At 54.2% G+C, this 24055-nt stretch overlaps 1 protein-coding gene across 2 annotated transcripts in view; it reads left to right on the top strand.

Annotated features, from left to right (window-relative positions):
• Nucleotides 1-4038: 4038 nt before the first annotated feature.
• Nucleotides 4039-24055, top strand: part of SRL (sarcalumenin) — a 37161-nt gene continuing 17144 nt past the window's right edge. Inside the window, exon 1 of one of the 2 annotated variants that reach the window (XM_040255731.1) lies at nt 4039-4136. In XM_040255731.1, the coding sequence (XP_040111665.1) occupies nt 4076-4136 (61 nt within the window). In that variant the 5' untranslated portion in view covers nt 4039-4075. The remainder of the gene's footprint in view (nt 4137-24055) is intronic. The other variant, XM_040255723.1, reaches the window with a different exon arrangement.

Below are 24055 nucleotides of genomic sequence, written 5' to 3'. Positions count from 1 at the left end.
CATCTGAAAAACACTTGCACAGCAATATCTACACTGTTGTTTGACCAGCAATTGGGTGTCATGATCTAGCCAGGTTGACACACCCGTTGCAGCTGATACCTCATCAATTCTCTTCGAACTGATCTACAGATTCGTCAAAATTCAATTAAACTCCAAGAAGACTTTTAAAAAACAATTGATAGACTGATCCCTAAATTCATGTAGAACAGTTAAAATGATATAAAAGAATATCAAAGTTGGAGGATTCATACTACCTATTTTCAAGATTTATTAGGAAGCCACGGTGATGAAGATAGTGAGGTATTCGTTCAGTTCAGTTCAGTCACTCAGTCGTGTTCAACTCCCTTTGACCCCATGAATCATAGCACGCCAGGCCTCCCTGTCCATCACCAACTCCCGGAGTTCACGCAAACTCATGTCCATTGAGTCGCTGATGCCATCCAGCCGTCTCATCCTCTCTCGTCCACTCTCCTCCTGCCCCCAATCCCTCCCAGCATCAGGGTCTTTTCCAATCAGTCAGCTCTTCGCATGAGGTGGCCAAAGTACTGGAGTTTCAGCTTCAGCATCATTCCTTCCAATGAACACCCAGGACTGATCTCCTTTAGGATGGACTGGTTGGATCTCCTTGCAGTCCAAGGGACTCTCAAGAGTCCTCTCCAACACCACAGTTCAAAAGCAACAATTCTTCTGTGCTCAGCTTTCTTCACAGTCCAACTCTCACAACCATACATGACCACTGGAAAAACCATAGCCTTGACTAGATGGACCTTTGTTGACAAAGTAATATCTCTGCTTTTCAATATGCTATCTAGGTTGGTCATAACTTTCTTTCCAAGGAGTAAGCATCTTTTAATTTCATGGCTGCAGTCACCATCTGCAGTGATTTTGGAGCCCAGAAAAATAAAGTCAGCCACTATTTCCACTGTTTCCCCATCTATTTCCCATGAAGTGATGGGACCAGATGCCATAATCTTAATTTTCTGAATGTTGAGCTTTAAGGCAATTTTTTCACTCTCCTCTTTCACTTTCATCAAGAGGCTTTTTAGCTCCTCTTCACTTTCTGCCATAAGGGTGGTGTCATCTGCATGTCTGAGGTTATTGATATTTCTCCCGACAGTCTTGATTAGTGAAGGGACAGACACATATGGAATGTGATATATGTGACATATGGAATGGAACAGGACGTAGTCCAGAAATAGATTCTCACATATATGGTCAATTATTAAAATAAAAACCTTTTTTTGGTCCAAGTTGTTTGGCATGTGAGATCCTAGTTCCCTTACCAGGGATGGAACTTGTGCCCCTCGAAATGGAAGTGTGGGGGAATAAAGAAAGTGTAGAGTTCTAACTACTGGACCACCAAGGTGTCCACATATATAGTCAGTTGATTTTTTTTAAAAAAAGATGCAAAGGCAATTCAGGGTCGATAAGACAGTAAAGAATCTGCCTGCAGTATGGGAGACCTGAGTTTGAACCCTGGGTCGGGAAGATTCCCTGGAGAAGTGAATGCCAAACCACTCCCATTCTTGCCTGGAGAATCCCATGGACAGAGGAGCTTGGCAGGCTACAGTCCATGAGGTTGCAAAGAGTTGGACACGAGTAAGCACTAACACTTTTACACTTTAGGAAAGTCCTTTTAATAAACAGTGCTGGAACAACTGGATATACATTTGTTAAAATCTAAATTTTGGTCCAGTCTTGCAACATATTTTTTTAAAAAAGCAGAAAATGGATTATAGATCTAAATGTAAAACCTGAAACTACTGTACTTCTGGAGAAAACAGGAAAAAATCTTTATGACCTTGGGTTAGGCAAAGTGTTCTCAGGTATGACACCAAAGGTATAATTCATAAAATAACACATTGATCAATTGGACTTTATAAAAATTAACTGTTTCTGCTCTTTGAAATACACATAATTTATATTCTCATTTGAGAAGATAAGCCGCAGACTGGATAGGGAATATTTACTAATGATGTATCTGATAAAGGATTGTCTCCAGAAGACATAAAAAAAATGGGGAAATATTTGAATAGGCACTTCATCAAAGATGCACCAAAGAAGTGGATGACAGATACATACACAAGAACATGCTTAATATCATTAGTTGTTAGGAAGGTGCAAATTTAAACTACAGTGTGATATCACTACACACCTATAAGAATCACTAAAATTTGAAAAACAGGCCATACTTAATGTTGGTAAGGATGTGGAGTAACTGGTGTTGGGATTATAAAACCGTATGATCATCTTAGAAAAAAGACTAAGAGGAGTGAATTAAGAGTTTGAGATGAACATACATGCACTACTATATATAAAATAGATAACCACCAAGGACCTACTATATAGCACAGGGAACTGTGCTCAATATCTTGTAATAACATATAAGGGAAAAGAATTAAAAAAAATTTTTTTTGCCACTGTGCGGCATGTGGGATCTTAGTTCCCTGACTGGGGATCGAACCCGTGACCCCTGAGGTAGAAGCCTGGAGTCTTAATCACTGGACTGCCAGCAAAGCACAACTCCTAGGTATTTACCCAAGAGAAATGAAAGTGTATGTTGTAATGAATTGTATATAGATGTTTATAGCAGCTTTAAAAACTGAAAGTCTCTCAACAGGTGATGGATAACAAACTGGGGTCTATCCAGGCCATGAAATACAACTCAGAATCAAAAGGAGTCAACTATTCCTATGTGCTACAATGTGAAAATGTCTCTATCATTATACTATGTGAAAGAAGCCAGATAAAAAAGAACGCAGATGGGATGATTCCATTTATATCAAAATCTAGGAAATGCAAACTAATGTATAGTGGCAGGAAGCAGATCAGTGGTTGCCTGGGAAGGGGGTAGGCATGCATGCATGCTAAATCGCTTCAGTCATGTCCGACTCTTTGCGACCCAGTGGACTGTAGCCCACGAGGATCCTCTGTCCTGTAGGATTCTTCAGGCAAGAATACTGGAGTGGGTTGCCGTGCCCTCTTCCAGGGGATCTTCCCTACCCAGGGATTGAAACTGCGTCCCTTACGTCTCCTGCACTGGCAGGCGTGTTCTTTACCACTAGCGTCACCTGGGAAGCCCTGGGAAGGGGTAAGAGGGGATAAGAGGGAGGGACTGTAATGAACGTGAGGACAATTTGAGCATGGGGAATCCGTTTGTCATTTTGATTGTGGTTGTGTACGTGTGTGAAGATATATCGAATTGTACACTTTGAATACGTTGTTTGCTGTGTGGCCATGGTGTCTCATAAAACCGTTTTAAATGGGAAGTGCATGAAAGATGCCAACCAGACTTTTGTCCTGTCCCCCATGGCCAACGGTCACCCCCACAGGGACGCCGTCCCCAGCAGGACCAGCCGACGCCAGCCCTTCTAGAGCTGGCTTTCAGGGGGCCGTCATGTGCCCCCAGGAAGAGTGCATCAAGTAGCGTGTTGCAGAAGCGCTGCTGGACAGGCACTGGTCCGTCTAGGCTCTGCCCGACCATACAGCATCCGATGTACCATTTCCCTCCCGTTAGCATTCTGTCTCTTCCAGGGCAGAGGGAAGCCAAGGCTCCTCGCCATCGACCTCAAAGGTCAGATGTCACGGGCTTTCCTCAACTGACCATCAGGGCTCTACCCTCTTGACCTTTGGAGAGGGCCTCAAATGTGTGTCAGTGCCTGTCGTCTAATAGGCCCTTGGTCCACAAAGCCGAGGCGTGTGAAAGGGACTGCTCGCATGGACTTCAGCTCACATGACTGCAGGTGCTGAGAAGACTTGATCCCTGACTCCCAGACCAGACCCAAAAGGACACCCCACTTTTTCTCTGCTGTACAGCCCCCACCCCTGCCCACCCTGCGACCCCTGTCATGTGACCCTGGGGCTGTTGCGGAAGAGGAGTCAGCCAGGCCCTGCCTTCCCCGTGGCAGCTGGCGCCGCAGGCGCAGAGCAGCCTCCACGGCCTCCGGGGTCTGCGCCGCTGGCCCATCACGTCTGCCCAGTTGCCCTGGTGACTGTGTGACCCTGCCGCCCGCCCCCGCTGCCGCCCGCCCTATAAATAGAGGCCTGGAGCAGCTGGGCTCTCTTGGCAGTCACCATGAGGGCGCTGGTCCTGCTCTGCTGCTTCGTGGCCTCACTCCTGCTCCCAGGACAAGCAGGTACGACCCTCAGGCCGGTTGGCCAGGCCAGCCTGTGACCCCACGCGCCCCTGAGGTTTTCTGTTTACCGTGGGGTGGGAGGCTTGCGCGGTGGACGGAGGATGAGGCCTCTGTGGCTCCTGGAGCTGATGGCAGCCCTTTGCCTCCCGGCTGGTCTCACTGAGAAGGCACTGGGTGCAGAGACCTGAGAGCAGTCAGGGGGCTCGTGGGGAGGAGGCCAGAGGGAGCGGAAGCCGTGACCTGAGAGGTGCAGGCAGGTGCAAGGCCTGAGCAGGGGGCTGGGGAGAAGGGCCGGCCGGTAGATGGTAGGGGAAGAAGACCCCAGGAGTCAAGACTGGAGCCTCCTAGGCAGACAGAGGACCCTGTTCTTGGAGGTGGAGGGAACCTCTGGAGGTCACTGAGTTGACCCTCCCACCTGGTGGAGATGGAGTGGTGCCTGGCTTTGCATGAGTGAGGGTGGGTAGGGGGGCACAGCTTGGGAATGATGGGACAGAGCAGGGCTCAGTTTGGGGCGGGATTGGAGCAAAGAGCTGGAAACCAAACTGGGCAGTTCAGAGGAGGGCCAGGACCCAGTCTGGAGTGGAGCTGGGCTAGGCCGGGGGCTTCACTGGAAAGGGGCTGGGGCCCGCGTGCCGTAGTTTTCCTGTGACATCTCAGCACTTTGTGTGGCAGAGGCGGTGGCTCTGGTTACAGCGTGGGGGCTATTTATAGGTGTGGAGGGGGTACTAGAGCATTTTGCCACCTTTGTTCCCAAGACTCCTGGGGCTGAATGCCCCTCCAAGATGCTTCAGGGGTGCCCTGGGAACCCCGCAGGAGTCCAGGAGTCCCTCTTCGCCTTTTCATGACGACTGTAGGCTTCATCTGCGCTGGGAACCATGGGGCCTTGGGGGTTCTCTTTCTTGAGGTCTTAGACCCAGACAGGGAGTCTAAGGCAGGTCCCATGTCAGGCAGGAGCAGAAGCCAGTCCCTCGAGGGCTGGAGACTGAGGTGGGGGGCTCCGGCCTCGCCTGTGCCACTGGGCCCTGCCCTTGTCTGCCCTTGAGTTAAATTTGGGCTCCATGGGGCTGCAGTGGCCGGGGCGGCAAGGATTCCAAGCGGCTGTCAGGCGGCTAAGTATGGAAACAGCCGTGTAATCGGAGCCTGAGCCCGGGAGCCACTGCCGACCTCTCCCCTGCACCGCCCAGCCCCAGCTGCCAGCTCCGCAGCTTCCACGCCATCGCCCCAGGAACTTTTAGCCTTTTAGGGACATCCTTTATGTTTCCTCCCACCAAGGGAACTGGACATCTGGAATGTCCCACAGGTCCTGTTGGGGGACCTCGCCATTGGGAAAGGAGGCAGGCAGGTACTTTCTGCAAAGATCCTTTCTTTGCAGTCCTTTCCTTCCTGGACTCTGCAGTGTGCCCCCCAACTGGCCCTGGCCTGGCCACTCGTGTGCGGGATCCCCGCCCTCCTCCCCACTGCTCACGGCTTGTGCTGTGTGTTCTTCACAGTGGTGGGCTTTCTAACCCCCAGTTGCAGATTGTAAACCCCAGATGGTTTCCTCCTGTGATCCGGGGTAGGGGATTCCATGAGTGGCTTCCCCCACCCCATAGTGACAATCCTTTCTACCGGTTGACTTGCCTGTAGAATATGCTACCAGTAAATGCCACCATGCCCACAGACACAGCTTTGCTCCTGAACTTCCTACCCCTGTGCTGAATCCTCATTTCCAGCCCCATGTCACTCACCCCTCCCTAGTGGCAGGCCGCCTTCCCGCTTCCTGGGGGGACCCTGCAGAGCCACCCTTCCTTCTTGTTTGCCCTCCTTGCTTCCGTGGTCCTCTGCACCAGGGTGATGGGCTCCACAGCCTCCCTGACCCCCAATCTGCCCCAGTCCTTTGTAACCGCCAGCGTCCTTCTTTTTGTCTTGGGGACCTGGCCTGGGGTCAAGCCTGCTCAAGGACAGAGGAAAACAGCCCCGAAAGGGTTTACTCAGTCTGCTCATGGTCCAGGTGAGGGAGCAAAAACCAGAGGAAAGAACTGTGGTCAAGGTCAGACAGCGAGTCTGCGGCAGGCACGCCGGGCCAGGGCCAGTCTCAGCCCACCCGGGAGTTCCTGGCCTCCTTTGGCCCTTCTCTCTGCAGTCCTTCTTGGACACCCCAGTCCTCCTTGGACACCCCAGTTCCTCTGCCTGTGGGTATAGGGCCATGCATGGCTGCCTTGGGATACAGGGCAAGACCAATGCCTTTGAACTTTGACTCCCCAGAGAGCATGTGGTAATCGGGGTGCTGGGAAAACATTTCTTTGGGCTTAAACTGCTGGTGTTTGTTAGGCTGAATTCAGCCTTGCTTTCTGTTACCTGCTTGAGGCAGAGATTGAGGGACGACAGGAGGTCTGTCTGCTCCTCTGCTTCCTCCAGCCCAGCCCTGGTTTGCAAACTCACCCGTCTGCTCTGGCCCCACCCTGCCATCCCAATGGTGAGAGATTGGTGCGTGCTGGGGCTCCCAAGGCCCTCCAAGAGCAATGGGGGTCTCTTAGGAACCCCTTCGTGACATTTCCTCTCCCACCCAGAAGGAAGTGGTTTTCACAGCCCCTCAAGCAGGGTAGCCCAGGTGCCATGATCCAATTGTGGAGAGGGCTCAGAGAGAAGGTCATGAGCTAGGGGATCCTGGGGAGGAATTAGACCCCAGAAGCCTTTGCAGCATGTTCCCCCTCCACCACAAGCTGTGTCCCCAGTGAGGTCCCCAGCTCCTGGCTTGGTGCTGCCAGACGAGTTGTGGGGAGCAGGTGGTCCACTTCCCACCTCGGGTACATGAGGCGCTAGTCTGGATCTGCTCAGTGGATGCAGCCCCCCGATGTGGGCACCGAGCCTGGTGGCCTGTGGAACTGTGGTTTGGGAAATGCGGGCTTTGCCTCCCACGTGGGTGTGGCGGTGAAGCTCACACAGCTAGCTCAAGGGCCAGAGCTGGAATCTTGGACCAGAGAGGGGTCCGGTGAGGCTGGCTGCATCCACCTGGCCTTTGGATGCTCGCTCAGGTGTGGTGGCCAGGAAGGAGCCTAATCAGGACTCCTGGAAGGAGGAAGACGACTCAGGAGGAAAATGACTGTTCCTCCGTTGATCTGGCCTGAGGGATCAGGACAAGGCATAGGTACGATGCCTTCTGGCCTGGAAGGAGGGGTGTGGCTGGAAGAGGAGGGCGTGGATAGGGTCTGCCACTATGGGGTGCGCCCCTCTACTCCAAATCCAATCTAAAGCCAGACTCACCATCCCTTCCGTTTAAATACTGCTCGAGGATGCAAAGTGCTTTCACTCAGACACCTTCCTTAATTCATCCCGGATCTAGTGTGTGCCTGCCGTTTCGCAGGTGTGGGGCCAAGGGAACGCGGATAGGCATTCTGTCCTTGGCATGCTTACAGTCCGGGGCTGGGGGAGATAGGGTGTCCCCCTTGTGGCTGTGCACACACAAAGAAGACACACGCGTGTCCTCAGGGAGGTCCAGGTAAATGGGGGGGGGGATGGACGGAAGTAAATCTGAATGGATCAGGAAACGTCTTCCAGGTGAGGGAGTGTCTGAGACAGGCCTTGAGAAGCATAGGGTTCAGAAGAGAATGCTGAGGAAAAGCAGGGATGAGCACATTCATGCAGCAGGGAAGGTGGGGCTCAGGTGAGACCCAGGAGGGTCACGGGGAGGAAGGGTGAGGTGGGGTTTGTGGCGAGTCTGGGAGGCAAGGTTGGGGCCAGAGTGTGAACGGTGCTGGGCTGAGGAGGGGGCTTTGCTCTGTGGGTGGCAGGTAACCATGGGGTGGGGGGGTGGTTTGGAAAAGTGTGTCTGGCAGTTGTTTGTAGGGAGGAGTAGACCGAGCTGGGATGATGTGTACTCTGGCAAGGGAGAGGGATGGACCGGAGGGCAGGCCCCACAGATGCTGGGGAATAATCTGCTGGACTCCTTGGCCCGGCGAGCTGGGTGGGAGGGAGCCCCTGAGGGTTTCATGTAGGCCACAACAGGCAGCAGAAAAATAAGACCAGGATCGTAAAAGAACTGATTTTAAAAGGTCATCTGAAATCATCATGAATTCTGGGTCCTGGAGGAACGCCTGGATGCAGGTGGTTAGCTTAGGAGGCAAGTCGGGTCTGGGGATCCAGAAATGAGGCTCGTTTGGGTAAAGATGAGGGCGAGGCTGTGAGATCCCCGAGGATGCTGCTGCAGAGAGAGAAAAAGACGAGTCCAGGACCAGTCCCCGGGGAATGGGAAGAGGAAGAAGATAAATGGATTTCAGGAAGATGGGATGAGATCCAGGCAGAGGCGTGACCTGGCAGTGGAGGACAGGGTGCTTCCTGCAGAGGCTGTGAGTCCTGCAGAGAGGCCAGGGAAGGTGAGGCGTTGGCTTGGACACCAGGAGGCTGCGGACTGGTCACTCAGTGAGGACACGGAGGCACGTTCACTGGGACAGACTTTCAACATTAAGTCTACGAGAGCTAGAGGACGGTGAGAAGAGGTGGGGCGGCTGAGTCTGCAGAGGAGGCGGTGTGTTCCTGGGCTGATGGGGAGGATGCAGAGGAGCAGGAAGGGCTGATGATTGTGGGGCATGGGGTGGGCGTCAGAGTTTGAGAGCGAGGTGGACAGGTCCGAGGGGGTTTGAGGGGGGATCTCAGAGGGAGCCCCCATGCACTCAAGGTTCACTCAGCAGTGCCTGTGCCCACCAGGGAGCTCAACGAGGAAGTGAGGATCCTGGTCTACAACAGGGGATTGCTACAGAGCAGAGAGAAGGCCATGGAGGGGAAGAATCAGCCAGAGCTGACCAAGAACCCCTTGAAGTAGAAAAGGAGGCCGGTTGTCCTGAGATGCGTGGGATCAAACAGCAGAGCCCAGACCAGAACCTGGTCTCCAGTCCAGCTGAGATGAGGCCAGGAGGTGGCCAGTGAATCAGCATTTTCATCACAGCAAATGTTGGTCTCTCCCTGTTGGTGAACCAGCCCTCTAGAGCCTTCAGATGCTGCAGAGAAGGGGGCAAAACCTGACCCCAAGCTCTGTCCCAAGGTGTTCATTCTGCATACACGCACCCACCTGCTCCTGGGAAGCGCTGTGTTCGGCTCTGCAGGGACCGTTACTTTGGTGGAAGCTGGCGCAGGGCACGGTGCAGGGCACCGGGCCCAGAGGCAGCCAGGCTCAGGTTTCCTCTGGGTGTTTTCCAGGTGGCTGCAAGGCCTCCCTCCGCAGCTCCCTGGCCCATCGGCAAGACTCTTTTCAGGCTGAGGGAATTCAGAATCTGCTCCGGGAGGCCAGGGCCCTCAGAGACCCCCCCCACCTTCCTCACTTGCCTTCTCAGGGGCCTTCTAGATTCAGACATGTGGCTTCAGGCGCCTGTCTCTGCCCTGTCCGTTTCCTTCTTTCCTTGGAGGTTCCCTTCTCTCCCCAGACACTGGCCCTGCTTTGTCCTCATGAGGTGTGCCCTGAAACTCATTCCAGCAAGAGCTAACGGCTCAACACTTAAACTGTCACTTTCCCAAGTCACTTTTCGTTTGAAAGGAGTCAGAAGATTTTAGCTCAAGGAATGCATCTCTAACATGGAATTTCTCATTGCTTTGGTGGGGAAGGTCTTACCCTAAGTCCCTAGTCACGGCGTTGAGGCAATAGATAGTTCCCCAGTCCTGAGCATAGAGCAGGGCTTCCTCTACCTGACCCTGAAGGAGAGGAGACAGGGAGCGGACTGGGGCCATGGTGGCCACAGCTGTAGGACGTGCTCGGTGGTTAAAAACCCACCCGACGCTCACCCACAGCCTTGCTGTCGTCAGCAGGCGGTAAAGGGGGTGGCGTAATTCGGCAATGGGATGGGTCAGTTTTCATCTGCGCTGAGTTTCTGGAGACATCTGTTTCCTGGTCTGTGTCACCTGGGATGTATCTTTCTTGGGGCTCAGGGACATCCCATCCCATTTGGTTTCAGCCTCATCCCTCTACAGCCATGAAGATGGATTTGTTCAGAGTCGAGGTCCCAGGCACCCCTCCAGGGGTGGGTCCATCAGGGAGGGGTCAGGTCAGCCTTTCCTGAGCTGCCCGTCCTCAGGGTGAGGGGCTGGGGTGGTGGAGTCTGTTCTTAAAATGCCTGAACTGTTAGGACCGCCGTTCACACCCCTGGCAGGGCCTACAGCATCTGCTTCTTCCGCCCTCCCGCTCTTCCTCGGCTGGTGTGGAGGAAGACTGGTGTCATTGTTGTTTAGTCACTGAGTCGTGTCCGACTCTTTGCAACCCCAGGGACTGTAGCCCACCAGTCTCCTCTGTCCGGTTCCTCTGTCCATGGGATCTTGCAGGCAAGCATACTGGAGTGAGCTTCCATTTCCTCCTCTAGGATATCTTCCAGACTCAGGGATTGAACCCATGTCTCCTGGGTCTCCTGCACTGGCCGGCAGATTCTTTACTGCTGAGCTGCCTGGGAAGCCTAAGGCTGGTGGTGGGTGTGCCCAGTTCTGAAGCCCACGGTACCGTGGGGCTGGCGGGCAGCTCCTGCCTGGTGCCGTCCCAGGAGCCTGTCCTTCCTGGGACCACGTCGTCGGGACCATAGGAAAGCACAGTCGCTGTTGCTCTTTCCAGTTCCTAAGCCAGGACCCAGAAGGATTTTGGGTGGGACATTGGCCCAGTGGGGCAGGCTCCCCATGTTCATGGCAAGGCTGTTAAATGATGAGAAGAGGCTTTTCCCCTCTGGCCCTTGGGGTCCTTGTCTTCCACAACCTTGAGGGCCCTTGACCTCTAATCCTCTGTCAGCTCAGAGTACTCAAGGGCAAAGGATGAGTGCAGACTGTGTGGCCAACCCTGGGGAGGAGGGTTCAGCACAGCCCCCTGAAGAAACTGGCAATGCTGCCCTGGGTTGAGAATCAGGATGGACACGATTTGGGGTGATGGGCAGTATGTGATCATCAAGAGGCATGAGGGTGCAACATGGATTCAGACACGGCAGGAAGAGGGAAGGAAGGGCGGGGCTGGGTAATCACACAGGGTGGGGGCTCAAGGAGCGAGGCAGGACCGATTAGGCAGGCAGGGTCCCTCTCGGAAAGGCCCAGCTCTCTAGCCCAGAGGCCAGGCCGTGCCCACTGTGACGTCCAGGCTGGCCGCACTGTGCTGGCAGGAACGGGTTATGCCCCTGCCCTGAGGCGCTGCCTTCTATTTGGGGAGATGACACGCACTGAAAAAAAGATGTAACTAACACTCCAGGCAGCTCTGTTTGGAGTTCAGAGGAGGGCTGGAGGTCTGGCCTCACAGAAGGGCAAGGTTTCAGCTGCACTGGGAAGAAGGGGTTGATCCCTGGGCTGTCAGCTCCAAGAGGACAGGGCTGTGCATTTGTTTAACTTGCTCACTGCTCCATTGTTGACGCATAGCACAGCGCTTGGCTCACTGGAGGTGCTTAGCAATGTCTGATGAATGATGAAAGATGACTCGTGTAGGCAGAGACGGGGCGGGGTGGAGGAGCATCTGGAGCTGGGGATCAGAGCCGGGAGCGGGAAAGCTCAAACAGTGGTGCTGGCAGAAACGGGATGAGAACAGCTATGGCTCGAACATGGGGCTCCTGTTGAGGGAGACTAGACCACCCTGATGGGCTGGAGCCCACTGGAAAGGACCTTGAATGCTGAGCCAAGCCGCTGTCTCCCTAAGCTCTCAGCATGCTCTAGCCCCTCCCTTTCCAGTAAGCTCCTCCCCTTCCCTTCCCTCTCAGATATTTTTGGATCCTTCTAGAGCAGGGACTGCATTCTGAGCTCAAACAGGTGCAGGCAAAGTCTGGCCTGGAGTTTGGGGCCCACAGGAAGTGGGTTGCACCGAGAGCCCCGCCCAGAACCAGGCGGGGGGGGGGGAGCCCTGGGGTGTGGGAGCCCCCACCCTCCCCCCCGGCCCAGGCCACTGCCAAACCTGCAGCCCCTGGTTCTCCTCCAAGTGGCCATTCAGTTAGGACCTCGGCCAGCGCAGTTGCCTCCCATAGAGTTTTCCCTAGATGGCAATAGGTTAACACAAAGCCATTGCCTTGATCTTTAGGTCCCCAAAGTGCCTCTGATTCCACGGGTGCCTGCCCTGTATACCCGCACCGCACCCCCCACACCCTCCCGAGACACTTCCTGGTTACTTGCTTTTTCCCGAACTTCCTCCTATGCTTTATTAATCAAGGGTCAGGCAGTAGAAGACCATTTATTTCTCTAGCTTATCCCAGGAGGTTGAAGACACCAGGAACACTCCCTGGAACCTAGGGAGGGGTCTGGAAACATCGGGGAGGGGTCACAGCTCTCGCAGTGGCCTGGGGGAGCCCATCCTGGCCTCAGGCTCCCAGAAGATGAAGCCTGGGTCCCAGGGGTCCCAGGAACAGAAGGCCGACGGCCAATCCACCTCTTTCTCCTGTCTCTTCCTGCCTCAGTTCCATTTCAAAGTAGATAGTTAGGCCAGTATCCTCTCCACCCAGACCTCCCTCCCCTGAGGCTGCCCACGAGGGTACCTGGGGGCGGGGCGGCATGCACTCTGAGACTCGAGGACAGAGCAAACCCTGGCATCATCACAGTTCACCAGTGAGCCCCTTACCACCTCGGCACCTGTTGGCTCTGCCCGTAGAATGGAATAATACTCGCCCTATTTACAGCATGGGGTTGTTTCGCGACTAAAATAAGAAAGCGGCTATCGGATGCTTAGGATGTTTTTCGATCTCAGATACTTAAGGTTAGAAGGGCTGTGACAGCGATTACAGGCTCTCACTGTGGACAGTATTCCTGTAGTTTGACACCTGCCTCTGGTTCCCTCGAATATCATGAAACGCGAGCGACTCCAAGGATCTCATCATCAGCACAGCTGCCCCTTCTCGGCACTGCAGATATCCTCCGATTCTGTCCTCAACGAGCTTACAAACCGGGAGGGCAGACCATCCCTGTTGGTGATAGGAGCAGGGAGCCATATAAAGCAGGTGTAATTGGGGCTAAAAATAAATGGCCAGAGCTTGCAGAGTAAGTGGGAGCAGGGACAGGCCCCCAGGGCTGGGGAGCACGGCCAGCATAGCCTCAGAGGGGCTCGAAGGCTTTCGTAGGGCCAGCTAGGGTGTTGGTCCTATATTATTTTCCTGGGCTGCTGTTGCTGTAACAAATGACCTCAAACTAAGTGACTTCAAACAAGAGAGAATTTGTTTTAATTGAAGGATAATTGCTTTGCAGTATTGTGCTGGTTTCTGCCATACATCAACATGAATCAGCCACAGGTATACATATGTCCCCTCCCTTCTGAGCCTCCCTCCCACCTCCCACGTCATCCCAGCCCTCCAGGTTGCGACAGAGTCCTGGTTTGAGTTTCCTGAGTCATACCACAAATTCCCACCGGCTATCCATTTCACACATGGTGCATGTGTGCGCTAAGTTGCTTCAGTCCTGTCCAACTCTTTGTGACCCTATGGACTGTAGCCCGCCAGGCTCCTCTGTTCATGAGATTCTCCAGGCAAGAATACTGGAATGGGTAGTCATGCCCAGGGATCAAACCCGCCCAGGGATCGAACCCGTGTCTCCTGAATCTCCTGCATTGCAGGTGGATTCTTTACTGCTGCCACCGGAGAAGCCCCTCCACACATGGTAGTGTACATCAAAAAACAGAAATTCATTTTCTCCCAGTCGGCAAGCTGGAAGTCTGAAGTCGAGGGGTGGGCAGGGCACACTCCCCCTGAGGCTCCAGGCGAGATTCCTTCCTGCCTCTTCCAGCTTCTGGCGCATCCAGCAGGCCTAGGCCTTCCTTGGCTACTGGGTGCGTCTCCCTGATCTCTGCCTGTGTCCTCACATGGCCTCTTCTTTGTGTGTCTCCTCCCCCTCTTATAAGGACAGAAGTCTTGGACTCAGGGTCCACTCTGATCCCATATGAACTTATCTTGACTAATCACCTCTGCACAGACCTTATTTCCAAATAATGTCACATCCTGAGATTCTAGACAGAACGCTCTTTTTGATATTTATTTATTTATTTGTTTATTAATAGCTGCACCAGGTCTTAGCTGGGTCACACAGGGTCTTCAGTCTTCACTGCAGCACGCAGGATCTTTGATTGTGGCATGGGAACTCTTAGTTGCGGCATTCAGGATCTTGTTTTTTCCTGACCAAGGATTGAGCCCAGGCCCCCCTGCGTTGGGAGCACAGAGTCTTACCCATTGGACCACCAGAAGTTCCCTCGTTGCTGGCTCTGAATAGTTCCTGTCTGTCTCCCAGGTTGTCACACCTGTTTCCTTGGTCCCCTCTCCAGCCCCACGGCCCACACAGTTGTTCCCAAAGGCTAATATGGAGCTCTGCAGACACTCCCAGGGTGAGTGTGTCAAATGAATGGATGGGCAGCTGGCCGGGGATAGGGAATTTCAGGAGCAGTGTCTCGCCTAGCGGTGGTCCTGGGGAGGATTGTGGGGAGGATTTTCCAGCTCCCTGTGCTCGGTCACGTGTGCCCAAGTACAGAGTGAGTTGGAATTGGCACATCTGGAGGGCAGGGGTCTGGTTCCTGGCGGCCCGTCGTGTGATGGAGAGAGGCAGCGAGAACTGAGAACCAGCAGACTCCCCTGGGAGTGCCTGCGCCCAGCTCTGCACTGCCTTCTGCGAGGGGTGGAGGGTGGCCAGAGAGGAGCAGGATGGGGGGCCCTCCTAATACTCAGCAGACGTCACATGCAGAAGGAACATCTGGGTGACCCTCCACCGCCATCCATGAGGGGTTCACTTCTCAGCCTCCTATGCTCCCCTCACCGGAAGGAGCCCCCAGCTGCAATGTATCTGGGTCTCCTCAGGGTGGAGTTAGGGGTCCCCAACCCAGAGACTGGGGTGGCAGCCAGCTCTGGAAGCTGGTGGCTGTAGCTCTGTGGTTTGTCCTGGCTCTGGAGGGACGATGAGGTGGGGGGCAAGTCACCAGGGTCCCCTCCCCTTTCCAGAAATGCTCACCAGTGAATCCAGTTTACACCCAAATTCCCTACCCCTACCCCAGAGCTCCTGCAATGAGCTCCTGGGGTCCACATCCCTGTCTGGTGCTGAGACTCCACTGCCAGGATGAAATTTCTCTCTCCCTGCCTGCCACTCCCTCCAATTACCTGCTCTGTCTTTGAGGGGAGGATCTTTATATTCAGGAATCCAGATCGGCAGCCACTCCTAGGACCCTTTGATCACAAAATAATAGGCCAGTTAAGTGCCTCCACCCATGGGTGCTTCTCTGGTTCTGAATCCTGGTTCTGAATTCCTCTCTTCTGGAACTTTGAACTTTCTGATTTGTGGGAAGGCCTTACATTTTGCCACCATTCACCTATCCTCTCCTCCCATCCACCCATCCATGCATGCATGCATCCATCCATTCATCTGTCTGTCCATCCATCCATCCATCCATCCAATGGCTGTTCCAGATGCCAGGACATACAATCTCTGCTAGACGGGCAGTCAGATACGCAAGTTATCTAGTCTCTCAGACTTCTATAGGCACAGTGGAGAAGGAGAGACTAGGATGGAAAGAAGGGACAGAGGGTTGGGAGGCAGCCTCAGCAGGGGGCCAGGGAGACCTCACAGAGAAGGTGACAGGGAGCCAGGACTCAGGGGAGGAGGGGAGATAGCCAGGCAGTGAGCGGAGCATTCCCCAGCTGAAAGCACAGCATAGGGAGGCAGGGGGGGCCTGGCGCTCCCAGAAGAGCAAAGCAAAGAGACAGAAATGGGTGATGGGGAACAGGGCTCAGAGGGTGTGTGCAGAGGAGGGCATGAGGCTCAGGGAGGGGCTGTTCCATAATCCAGGTGAGAGATGACAGTGCCTGCCTACCTGGGTCCTGGGCTGGCAGCGCTGCTGGTGGGGTGGGGCAGGGGGTCAGGGCTGGTGGGAGGGAAACAGACTGAGAGATTTTGAAGGTAGACCACAGGTTCAACTAAAGTTTTGGAGAAAGAAAAGAATTGTAGATGCTTTATTTTTTTAAACAGCTTTCTTGAGATATAATAATTCACGTGTAAAAAATTTGCCCAATTAAGTGCACAAATCAATAGTTTTTAGTGTATTCACAGAAATGGGCAACAATCAGCATCATTTTAGAAGGGCTGTTGGCTGGGAGCAGAACAAGGGGCAGGTCTGGTCCACACTTTGCACCCAGTAGGTTCCCGGGAAGAGGGGTATAGGTTGACTGCCAAGGTCAAGGCCCAAGGACAGTGGTTCTCAGATTCTAGCATGTGTGAGAATCACCTGGGTGCTCGTTAAAAAAGCAGACTCTGGACTTCACTGCTAGTCCAGAGGTCGAGACTTCCCTCTTCCTATGCAGGGTGTGTTGGTTTGATCCCTGGTCAGGGAACTAGATCCCGCAAGCCACACCTAAGGATTCACATGCTTCAACAAAAGATGCCTTATGCTGCAGTTAACACCTGGTATAGTCAAAAAAAAAGAAAAGAAAAAAAGGCTGTCACATTGGCTGACAGGTGCTGTGGGGACACAGAGCAGAAGCCCCTCAGTACCAAGTCCAGGGATGCATCCCAGGGGTTCGGCCTCAAAGCTGAGGTCTGAAGCGGGAGCTGGAATTAGCCAGGCAGCACTGGGGAGCAGGGAGAGAGGAACTGACTGGTGTTGGGGAGGCTGACCCGAAATCTCGTAGCCAGATTTGCGGGAAGCAGAAAGTGTTCCAGGCGCATGGTAGCCTGGCTGTCAGCAGACCGATCACAGGTTAGGTCGTGTCTCCTAAAAAGATATGCCGAAATCCTAACCTCAGCATCTCAGAGGGTGGCCACTTTTGGAAATTGGCTTGTTGGAGATGTAGTTAGCTCGTATGACTGGTATCCTGAGAGGAAGAGGAGGAGAGACAAAGAATAGAGGCACGGGGAACAGGCCACGATTGACACAGGGTGAGACTGGGCGAGACTGGAGATGCCCATTGATGAGCCAAGGGCTGTTGAGAGCCGTCCAAGCTGGAGGACAGGAAGGCACCACTCCTAGAACCTTGGGGAAATAGGGCCCCTTGATATTGGACTTCTGGCCCCAGAACTGTGAGGGAATACGTTTCTGTTGCTTTAAGCCACCAGGTTGCAGGACTTTGTTACAGTAGCTTCAGGAAAGAAATACAAGACCAAGTTCAGGTTTTGTGCAGGGACTTGGAAGTCTTGTCTGGCGGGGGTGGGCGGCCCCCTGGGCAGGCGGCCTGCTGGATCCTCAAGTGCAGTCTGGTGGAGTCTGGCTGGCAGCAATGACCAGGAAGGGTCACCCTGGGGACAGTGTGTGCGGAATGTCCACTCGCTCTTGCCCCGCCCTCCGTCCTGCCCTTGGCCTTAACCTTCCCCTCCCCAGGGGAGACCCGAGAACTAAGGAATCAGTGACCGGCCCTGGCCCTCTGCATGGCCACCAGGTACCAGAGGAGGAAGAGGTTCCTGTGCGGTCAGAGCCCCGTCTGGGGTTTTAGTGTTTGAAGAGACGAGAAGGAGTACCCGGGTTCTCGGTGACACTGGGTTCACGCGAGAAGGAAGCTGCTCTTAGGTATAACTGCCTTCATGATTCCTCCCCGGAGTGGGGAGGTCCTGAGAGGGAGCCAGACCCTAGCTTCCTGGGAAAGTGTGGCCCACGTGTCTGAGGCTACAAATGGGAAACAAGTCTGCTTCCAGAGGAGATGTGGATTTCCAGAACGTTCCACCAGAGAGCAGCCTGGGTGTTCCAGACATCTTTGTCTATGGAGTCCAAGCTCTGGAGCTGTGAATGAGGGTAACGGATGGTTGCCTGCTCTGGTGACCATCCATTACCAGATGATCAACGCTCTGGAGGCTTTGGGGGTTGGTGAAGTTCACGGAGCAGCGAGTGGGCGGTGGTCTTCTGCCCTTCCTCTGTGACCCCAGGCCTTCTCCAAGTATCTGTCCAGATTCGTACTTGGGGGCACAGCCTGATATCAGCGCCCTCCCCTGGCCCTTTCAGGGAGGCTGCACTTTACAGGGGAATGGATGGGTGATCCCAGGAACACTGGGCCCCAGGGATGGGGTGAGACTTGGGTGTAAGGGGTTGGAAAGATCAGGTTGACAAGGACACCATTACCATTTGGAGCCTTCCTGAAAGGCCAGAGCTAGAAGCCTAGGAGCCAGCCCTTTACATCTGGCTTTGCCCCCAGGGGCTTGGCAACATACAGGCAGGTTCTTTTTGGTCTCTGGGCCTCAGTCTCCTCATCTGTGAAATGAAAGAGCTGGGTTAGTGAATTCCTAAGTTTCCTTTTAGTTCAACAAGGCTGTAATAGGAAAACCACCCTAAGGCTGAACAATGAGATGAGCTCAGAGGCCATGAACCTAAGGGCAATCTTGAATTTGGGGAAGCCCTTTGGGAGAAGGCAAGAGGATCTGGCATCGTGGCTGTGGGCAGCGGTTGTTCTGGAAGGGTCCACAGGGTGGAGTATCCCCTGTGTTGCTGCTGCCCCAGATTCTCCCATTGGCTTGACCTTCCTCTGCAGTCTCCTCTGAGTGGACCTAGAGCTGGGGGGGCCCCTGGGGGTGGGGTCTGCTAAGGAAGACGCCTCACTCCCGAGAGCAGGCGGGAGAGGGCCTGGGGGTGCTGAGGGGGCGGGGCTGCTGGCGGGCGTGGTTGGGCAGAGCCGTGTGCGAGGTACCCCCCACCTCACACCCGAGCTCTGATTATAGGACGAGCCAAGTGCTGCTGAGCGGGAGCTGGAGCCGCCCTCAATCAGCTCGAGCAGCCAGAGCTGTGTCTCGAGGCCCGAGTTGCTCCTGAAGGGCTTGATGCTCCCTGTGCTCACTGGTCAGAGGGATGGTGGCGAGGCTCCTCAGGCCCCCCGAGTGGCCTGTCTCCCACTGTGCTGCCATTTCCCAGAGCAGGGAAAGGCCTTCGCCCATCCTCATGCTGACGTGACCCCTCACGCACCTTTGCGCTGGGGTGCAACGCAGGACCACCTCGGAGTGACAGGAGGGGCCCGGGAGGCAGAGGACAGAGGGGGGAGCTGTGCATGGTCGTGGAAGTTTCTGAGTAAGTCGGGGCTGCGTGGAAGTGGGAGTCAGTGACCACAGGAGTTGTCCTGGGGCTTGGCAGGACAAAGTCCAGGTACAGGCGTGCCAGCAGCTCACCCTCGTTCCTGTCCCAGACCAGCGGGAACCGCAGAGAGCAGGGACACCCACAGCTCCTCTCTGAGCTGCTTCCAGCTGGAGAAGGGGGAGAAAGACCCTGGGCAGAAAGACCTCACTTGGCTCACGGATGGACCACTTAGAAACGAGGTTGAGAGGAGTAGGGGGCAAGTGAGCCAGGGTGGCTCCCGTCCGAAGCCAGTTCTGTTTTGCCTCACCCAGTGAACTTGGGATTCAACCTGGCATCTTTGCTCTTCTAGGAAATTATTATTATTATACTTGACATTTATAGAATGCTTTTTTTTTTTTTTGGTTCTGCACCAACTTTCGGGCCTTTAATTCCCTGAACCTGGGCCCTTGGCAGTGAAAGTGCCAAGTTCTAACCACTGGGCTGCTGAAGAATTCCCTGTAGAGTGTTTTAAACATCACCTGATGTTTAAAATACTCTAAAGAGGTTGGCAGAGCAGGTATTGTTCCCTGCTGCGTTTTATGGGGGGAAGAAGCTGGGTGCAAGTCAGTGAGGGGCAGCCTATATACTAACCGCATGGGCGGTGAGGAAGACATCAAGGAGCAGAGCCCAGCTCTCCTGGCTTCTGACTGAGTCCAGAAGTATCAGTCTGGCTCTGGGTTGCGTGGCAAAGGAAAGCCCTGAGATGAGGGCCTGGCCTGGGAAGGTGTCAGATCAAGTTCCTTAGCTCAAGAACCAAGCTGACTTCCCCCTACTTCCCCAGCCTGGGGAGGAGGTGGGTCTGTGTCCTTGCTCCCCCACCTTCCAAGCCCACGACGACGGCTCTGAGCTGAACACAAGGCGTCCATCTGACAGGGGCCTCCGGGAGCTACTCTCCTCTGGCCCCCCGCGGGTCGCCCCTTGTCTGGTGCCCCAGAGTTAGACCATCAGTCTCCCAGAGGTGGTCCTCACGCTCCCAGGAAGGTTGTTTCTTTGGGTGGGGAGGTCATGGTGGGGGAGGCTACCTTCATACCTCAGCCCATCTCAGAACCCAGCCTGTGTCCCTACCCCCTGCCTTTCCCCTCCCGCCCAGCTAGGGCCCTCTGAACGGAGGAAGCATTGCCAACGACTCCTGCGAGGATCTGTGCTCCCTCGAGGCAGGGAAAGCTGTGTGCTCCATAGAGTGTCCAGTTGCCCCCCAGGGCTTAAGGCTTAATGTCCTACTTCTTCCAAAGGTACTTGCCTTTTGAGAGTGAGTGCTTATCGTTATCCACGAATCCTCTGGGCATCAGTGTATACACCACAGCTGTGGAATCCTGAGTGAATTTCCCAGTGTAGCTCCTGAGCTAAGAATTCCTGGGAATTAGGGGTGGGGAATGGGGATGGAGTTATTCTGTCAGTCTCTGGACTTTATGGGTTAAGAACAATTGTGTTGAAGTCTTGAGCATAGTTTTCAAAGCGAGGAAGAAGAGGGCAGGCTGAGAAGTCGCTGTCCTTCTGAGGTTGACTCACCCCGTCTCATTCCGAGGTTGGGGGGCAGCGACCAGGCACGGAGACAGCACATGAGACTTGAAGTTGGTACAGAGCTGGGTCCCAGAACCAGCCCGCTGCTGACTAGCCTAAGTAGCCCTGTGGTCTTGGGATAATCGTTTATCAGAGTTCTAGGATCCTGACCAGTGAAATCAAACCAGTTGGTCTGTGAGGAGGTCCCCTCTGACCCCCAATCCCATGGTTCCCACTGGCCGCTGCCCTTGTCATCCTGCTCCATGCCCTGGGTGAATCATCTTGGGGCTAGAGTCCAGCCTGGGACAAGCTGTCGTGGTGGGATTAGCCTTGACTTTAGGAGCTTGGCCAGGAAGCCAAAGAACCTTCTGAGAACGGCTGCCTGCCGGTCCCCTTGAGGGGACTGTCCACAGAATGGCAAGGGAGAGGGCTTTAGGGTCCCGAGTGGGAAACCATCTAAAGTCTCATTTGTGAAGCGAAGGAACAAGGGGCCTTGAGCGGTGAATATTTACTCCGTAAAATAAGGTCAAGAAAAAATGTGATGCCGGAGGGGCTGCTGCAATCTGCTCAGTCCAGGAGTGCATAGGGATGCAGAGGGGTCAGTCTGCTGCCCCGGCCACGTGAACGTGAACTCCGAAGTGCTCTCTGCTGTACCCGAGGCACCGCTGGTGAGATGTCCAAGTGCCTGGTGAAAGACGGGGGACTCCCTGGGCACCCTGACCAGTATTCCTGGCTCCCAGGGGCAGACGTGTCTGGGGGTAGAAGTGGAAAGGGATTGTGCCCCCGGGGACTTTTTTTTTTTTTTAACCATATGTGCATCCTCGTGTATGAGTAATGGTATATCTTACCTGTGATGATCTCTTTTCTCCTGAGGTCCAGTCCCAACCTCAGGACAGATTCTCTGACACTTGGGGGTGGCCCGGAGCAGGGCTTCTCACATGCAGGTGTTTGTTAGAATCACCCTGTGAAACACCCAGATTCACACTGACCCAACCCTGGACACAAGGCATCTTTGTTGGGAAAGCCCTGCAGGGCTTGGATACCACTTGCCACAGGCAAGAGATCTCGGGCGTTGTTTCTTGGTGAGAATGCTAGCCCATCCCTGGATGGCCTGTCAAGGCCACACTGGACTTTTCTGTGTCTGCTTCCTCCTTTCCGGAGAAGTGAATAATCAGTTAATAATCCTTGCTTTCCCTGCTTCAGAGGACCACTGTGGGGTGGAGAAGAGCACAGAGTCATTTGAGGGGAAGCGTGAAATTCAGCGTGAAGGTCAGATGGCCTCTAGCTCCCTGCCGGGCGCATGTTGATCAGCAAAGTGAAAAGATGCTTTTGGGGAGGCTTCTTGGGCTGTTGGAGGAAATGAGCAAGAGGAGGAATTCTCAGGGAAAAGGCAGCAGAGGCAGAATAGTAGGGCAGACAGACCCAAGGAGAGCTGGCTGGGCAGGAAGTAGCAAGGGGGTGGCTGAACCCTAGCTCCTTCATCTCCCCTCACCCCCTAGACCCTTCCATGGAACCCTAGCACCTCATGGGACATGGTCTTTGGGAGCAGAAAGAACTCTAGACTGAGGGCCATGACCTTGGGCTCTGTCCCAACCCTACTCCTCACCTTGAGCAAGTCTCTAAAGCTCCCTGGCCAGAGCTTCCTCCTCTGTAATGGACTCACCAAGGCCCCAATAATTACTGTGGGCAACTCCACAGTAATCTGAGTCCCTGTGAAAGCATTTGGGAACAGTTAGGAGCTGGAAAAAAAATCTGGTGTTTGGCAGTGGAGGGTGGAGAGAGGAACTGAGCCTGGGGCCCCCACTGAGGCTATGGAGGAGGGGGGGAACAGCTGAGAAGCTGACCCCCGCAGAGAAAGGCTGATGACAGAGAGGGTGTCAGGAGAGAAAACGGAGCCAGTTTATGCAGTGCTCTATCCCGGGGCACCTGTCCGGCTCAGGGGCCTTCCTTGATCTCCAGGGTTGAGCCGGGGGCTTGCTATCTGCATATGCTGACGTTAGCACCCAGGCTTGCCTGGGGCCTGGGCAGCTGCCTTGGCAGCAGCACATACAGTGCAGTACTGCCTGTCCTGGGAGAGACTGACACCGATCTTACCAGGCTCTCAACCTGGTGAGGGTGTCCTGGGTCCTCTGTGCACCACCCCCCTCCTCCGGGGCCGCTGGGGGGCTTCCGCAAGAAGTTAAGGAAGTCAGGGTGGGTGGTAAGACCACCCTGGTTTGATGTCACAGAATTGAACTAAGTTTAACCAGAGGCTCTTTAAGCCTCTGAGCTGCTTCCAGGAGGAGAGCTTGGACCCAATGGCACAGCTGCTTCCTGGGCTTTGAGCTCTGGAGACCCAATGGCACAGCTTGTTTCATTGAGAGACTTTCTCTCAGAGAAGTTATTTTTAGCCTAGGAAGGAAGATCAGGGGGCATGAAGTCATCACCCTCGCTCTTTGTCACTGGAAGGGCAGGAGAAGCTTGGCACTAAGTCATAAAAGCCAGGGAAGAGTGTGACTATAAATAAGTAAACACACAAGCACACACCTGAGTTCCTGTCTAGGGCCCAGGTGTGGAAATACACAGGAGTGCGAAGGTCATGTGTATCCCCAGAGTCTGGGGTCCTTGTCTCCCTTCAGATGATGCAGCCCTGCCACCTCCACTGGGCCAGAGGGTGTTCTGAGACTAGCAGAAATGCTGCAGGTAGTCAAACCCAGAGTCCGCTCAGCCTGCCATCATCACCACCATCGACACTACCACATCACCATCACTATCACTGTCACCAGTACTTTGGCCACTTGATGCGAAGAGCAGACTCATTGGAAAAGACCCTGATGCTGGGAAAGACTGAGGGCAGGAGGAGAAGGGGACGACAGAGGATGAGATGGTTGGATGCCATCACCGACTCAACGGACATGAATTTGAGCAAACTCAGGGAGACAGTGAAGGACAGGGAAGCCTGGCATGAGTCCACGGGGTCTCAAAGAGTCAGGCACGACTTAGCAACTGCATGACAACAGTCACCATCATCATCCTCAGTACCACCATCATCATCACCGTCATCACCATCACTTTGACCATCACCATCACCATTATCAACATCACCACCAGCTTCACCATTACTAGCAACATCGCCATCATCATCATCTTCATTATCAGCACCACCAGCATCAACAGCATTAACAGTAGAGGGTGACAGGGCCTGTTGAAAGAGGCTGGACTCCCCAGAGGAGAAGCTCTGATCACTGCTATGCCAAGGTCATTTGCCAAACCCTAGTGACCCATCTAATTTGGAAGCCTCCAGTGGGCACATGAGTGGAGAGAGGCCAGGAGCAGAAGCCTTGGGGTCAGGGTTATTTGGCTGGGTAGCATTTCCCTTCTCCAGAGGATCTTTCCAACCCAGGGATCAAACTCAGGTCTCCCACGTTGCAGGCAGATTCTTTACCAGCTGAGCCACAGGGGAAGCCCAAGAATACTG

The sequence above is a fragment of the Oryx dammah genome, unplaced genomic scaffold (genome assembly GCF_014754425.2).
Source record: "Oryx dammah isolate SB20612 unplaced genomic scaffold, SCBI_Odam_1.1 HiC_scaffold_2, whole genome shotgun sequence".
NCBI classification, from domain to species: domain Eukaryota; kingdom Metazoa; phylum Chordata; class Mammalia; order Artiodactyla; family Bovidae; genus Oryx; species Oryx dammah.
This window is presented reverse-complemented; position numbering and strand designations above follow the sequence as displayed.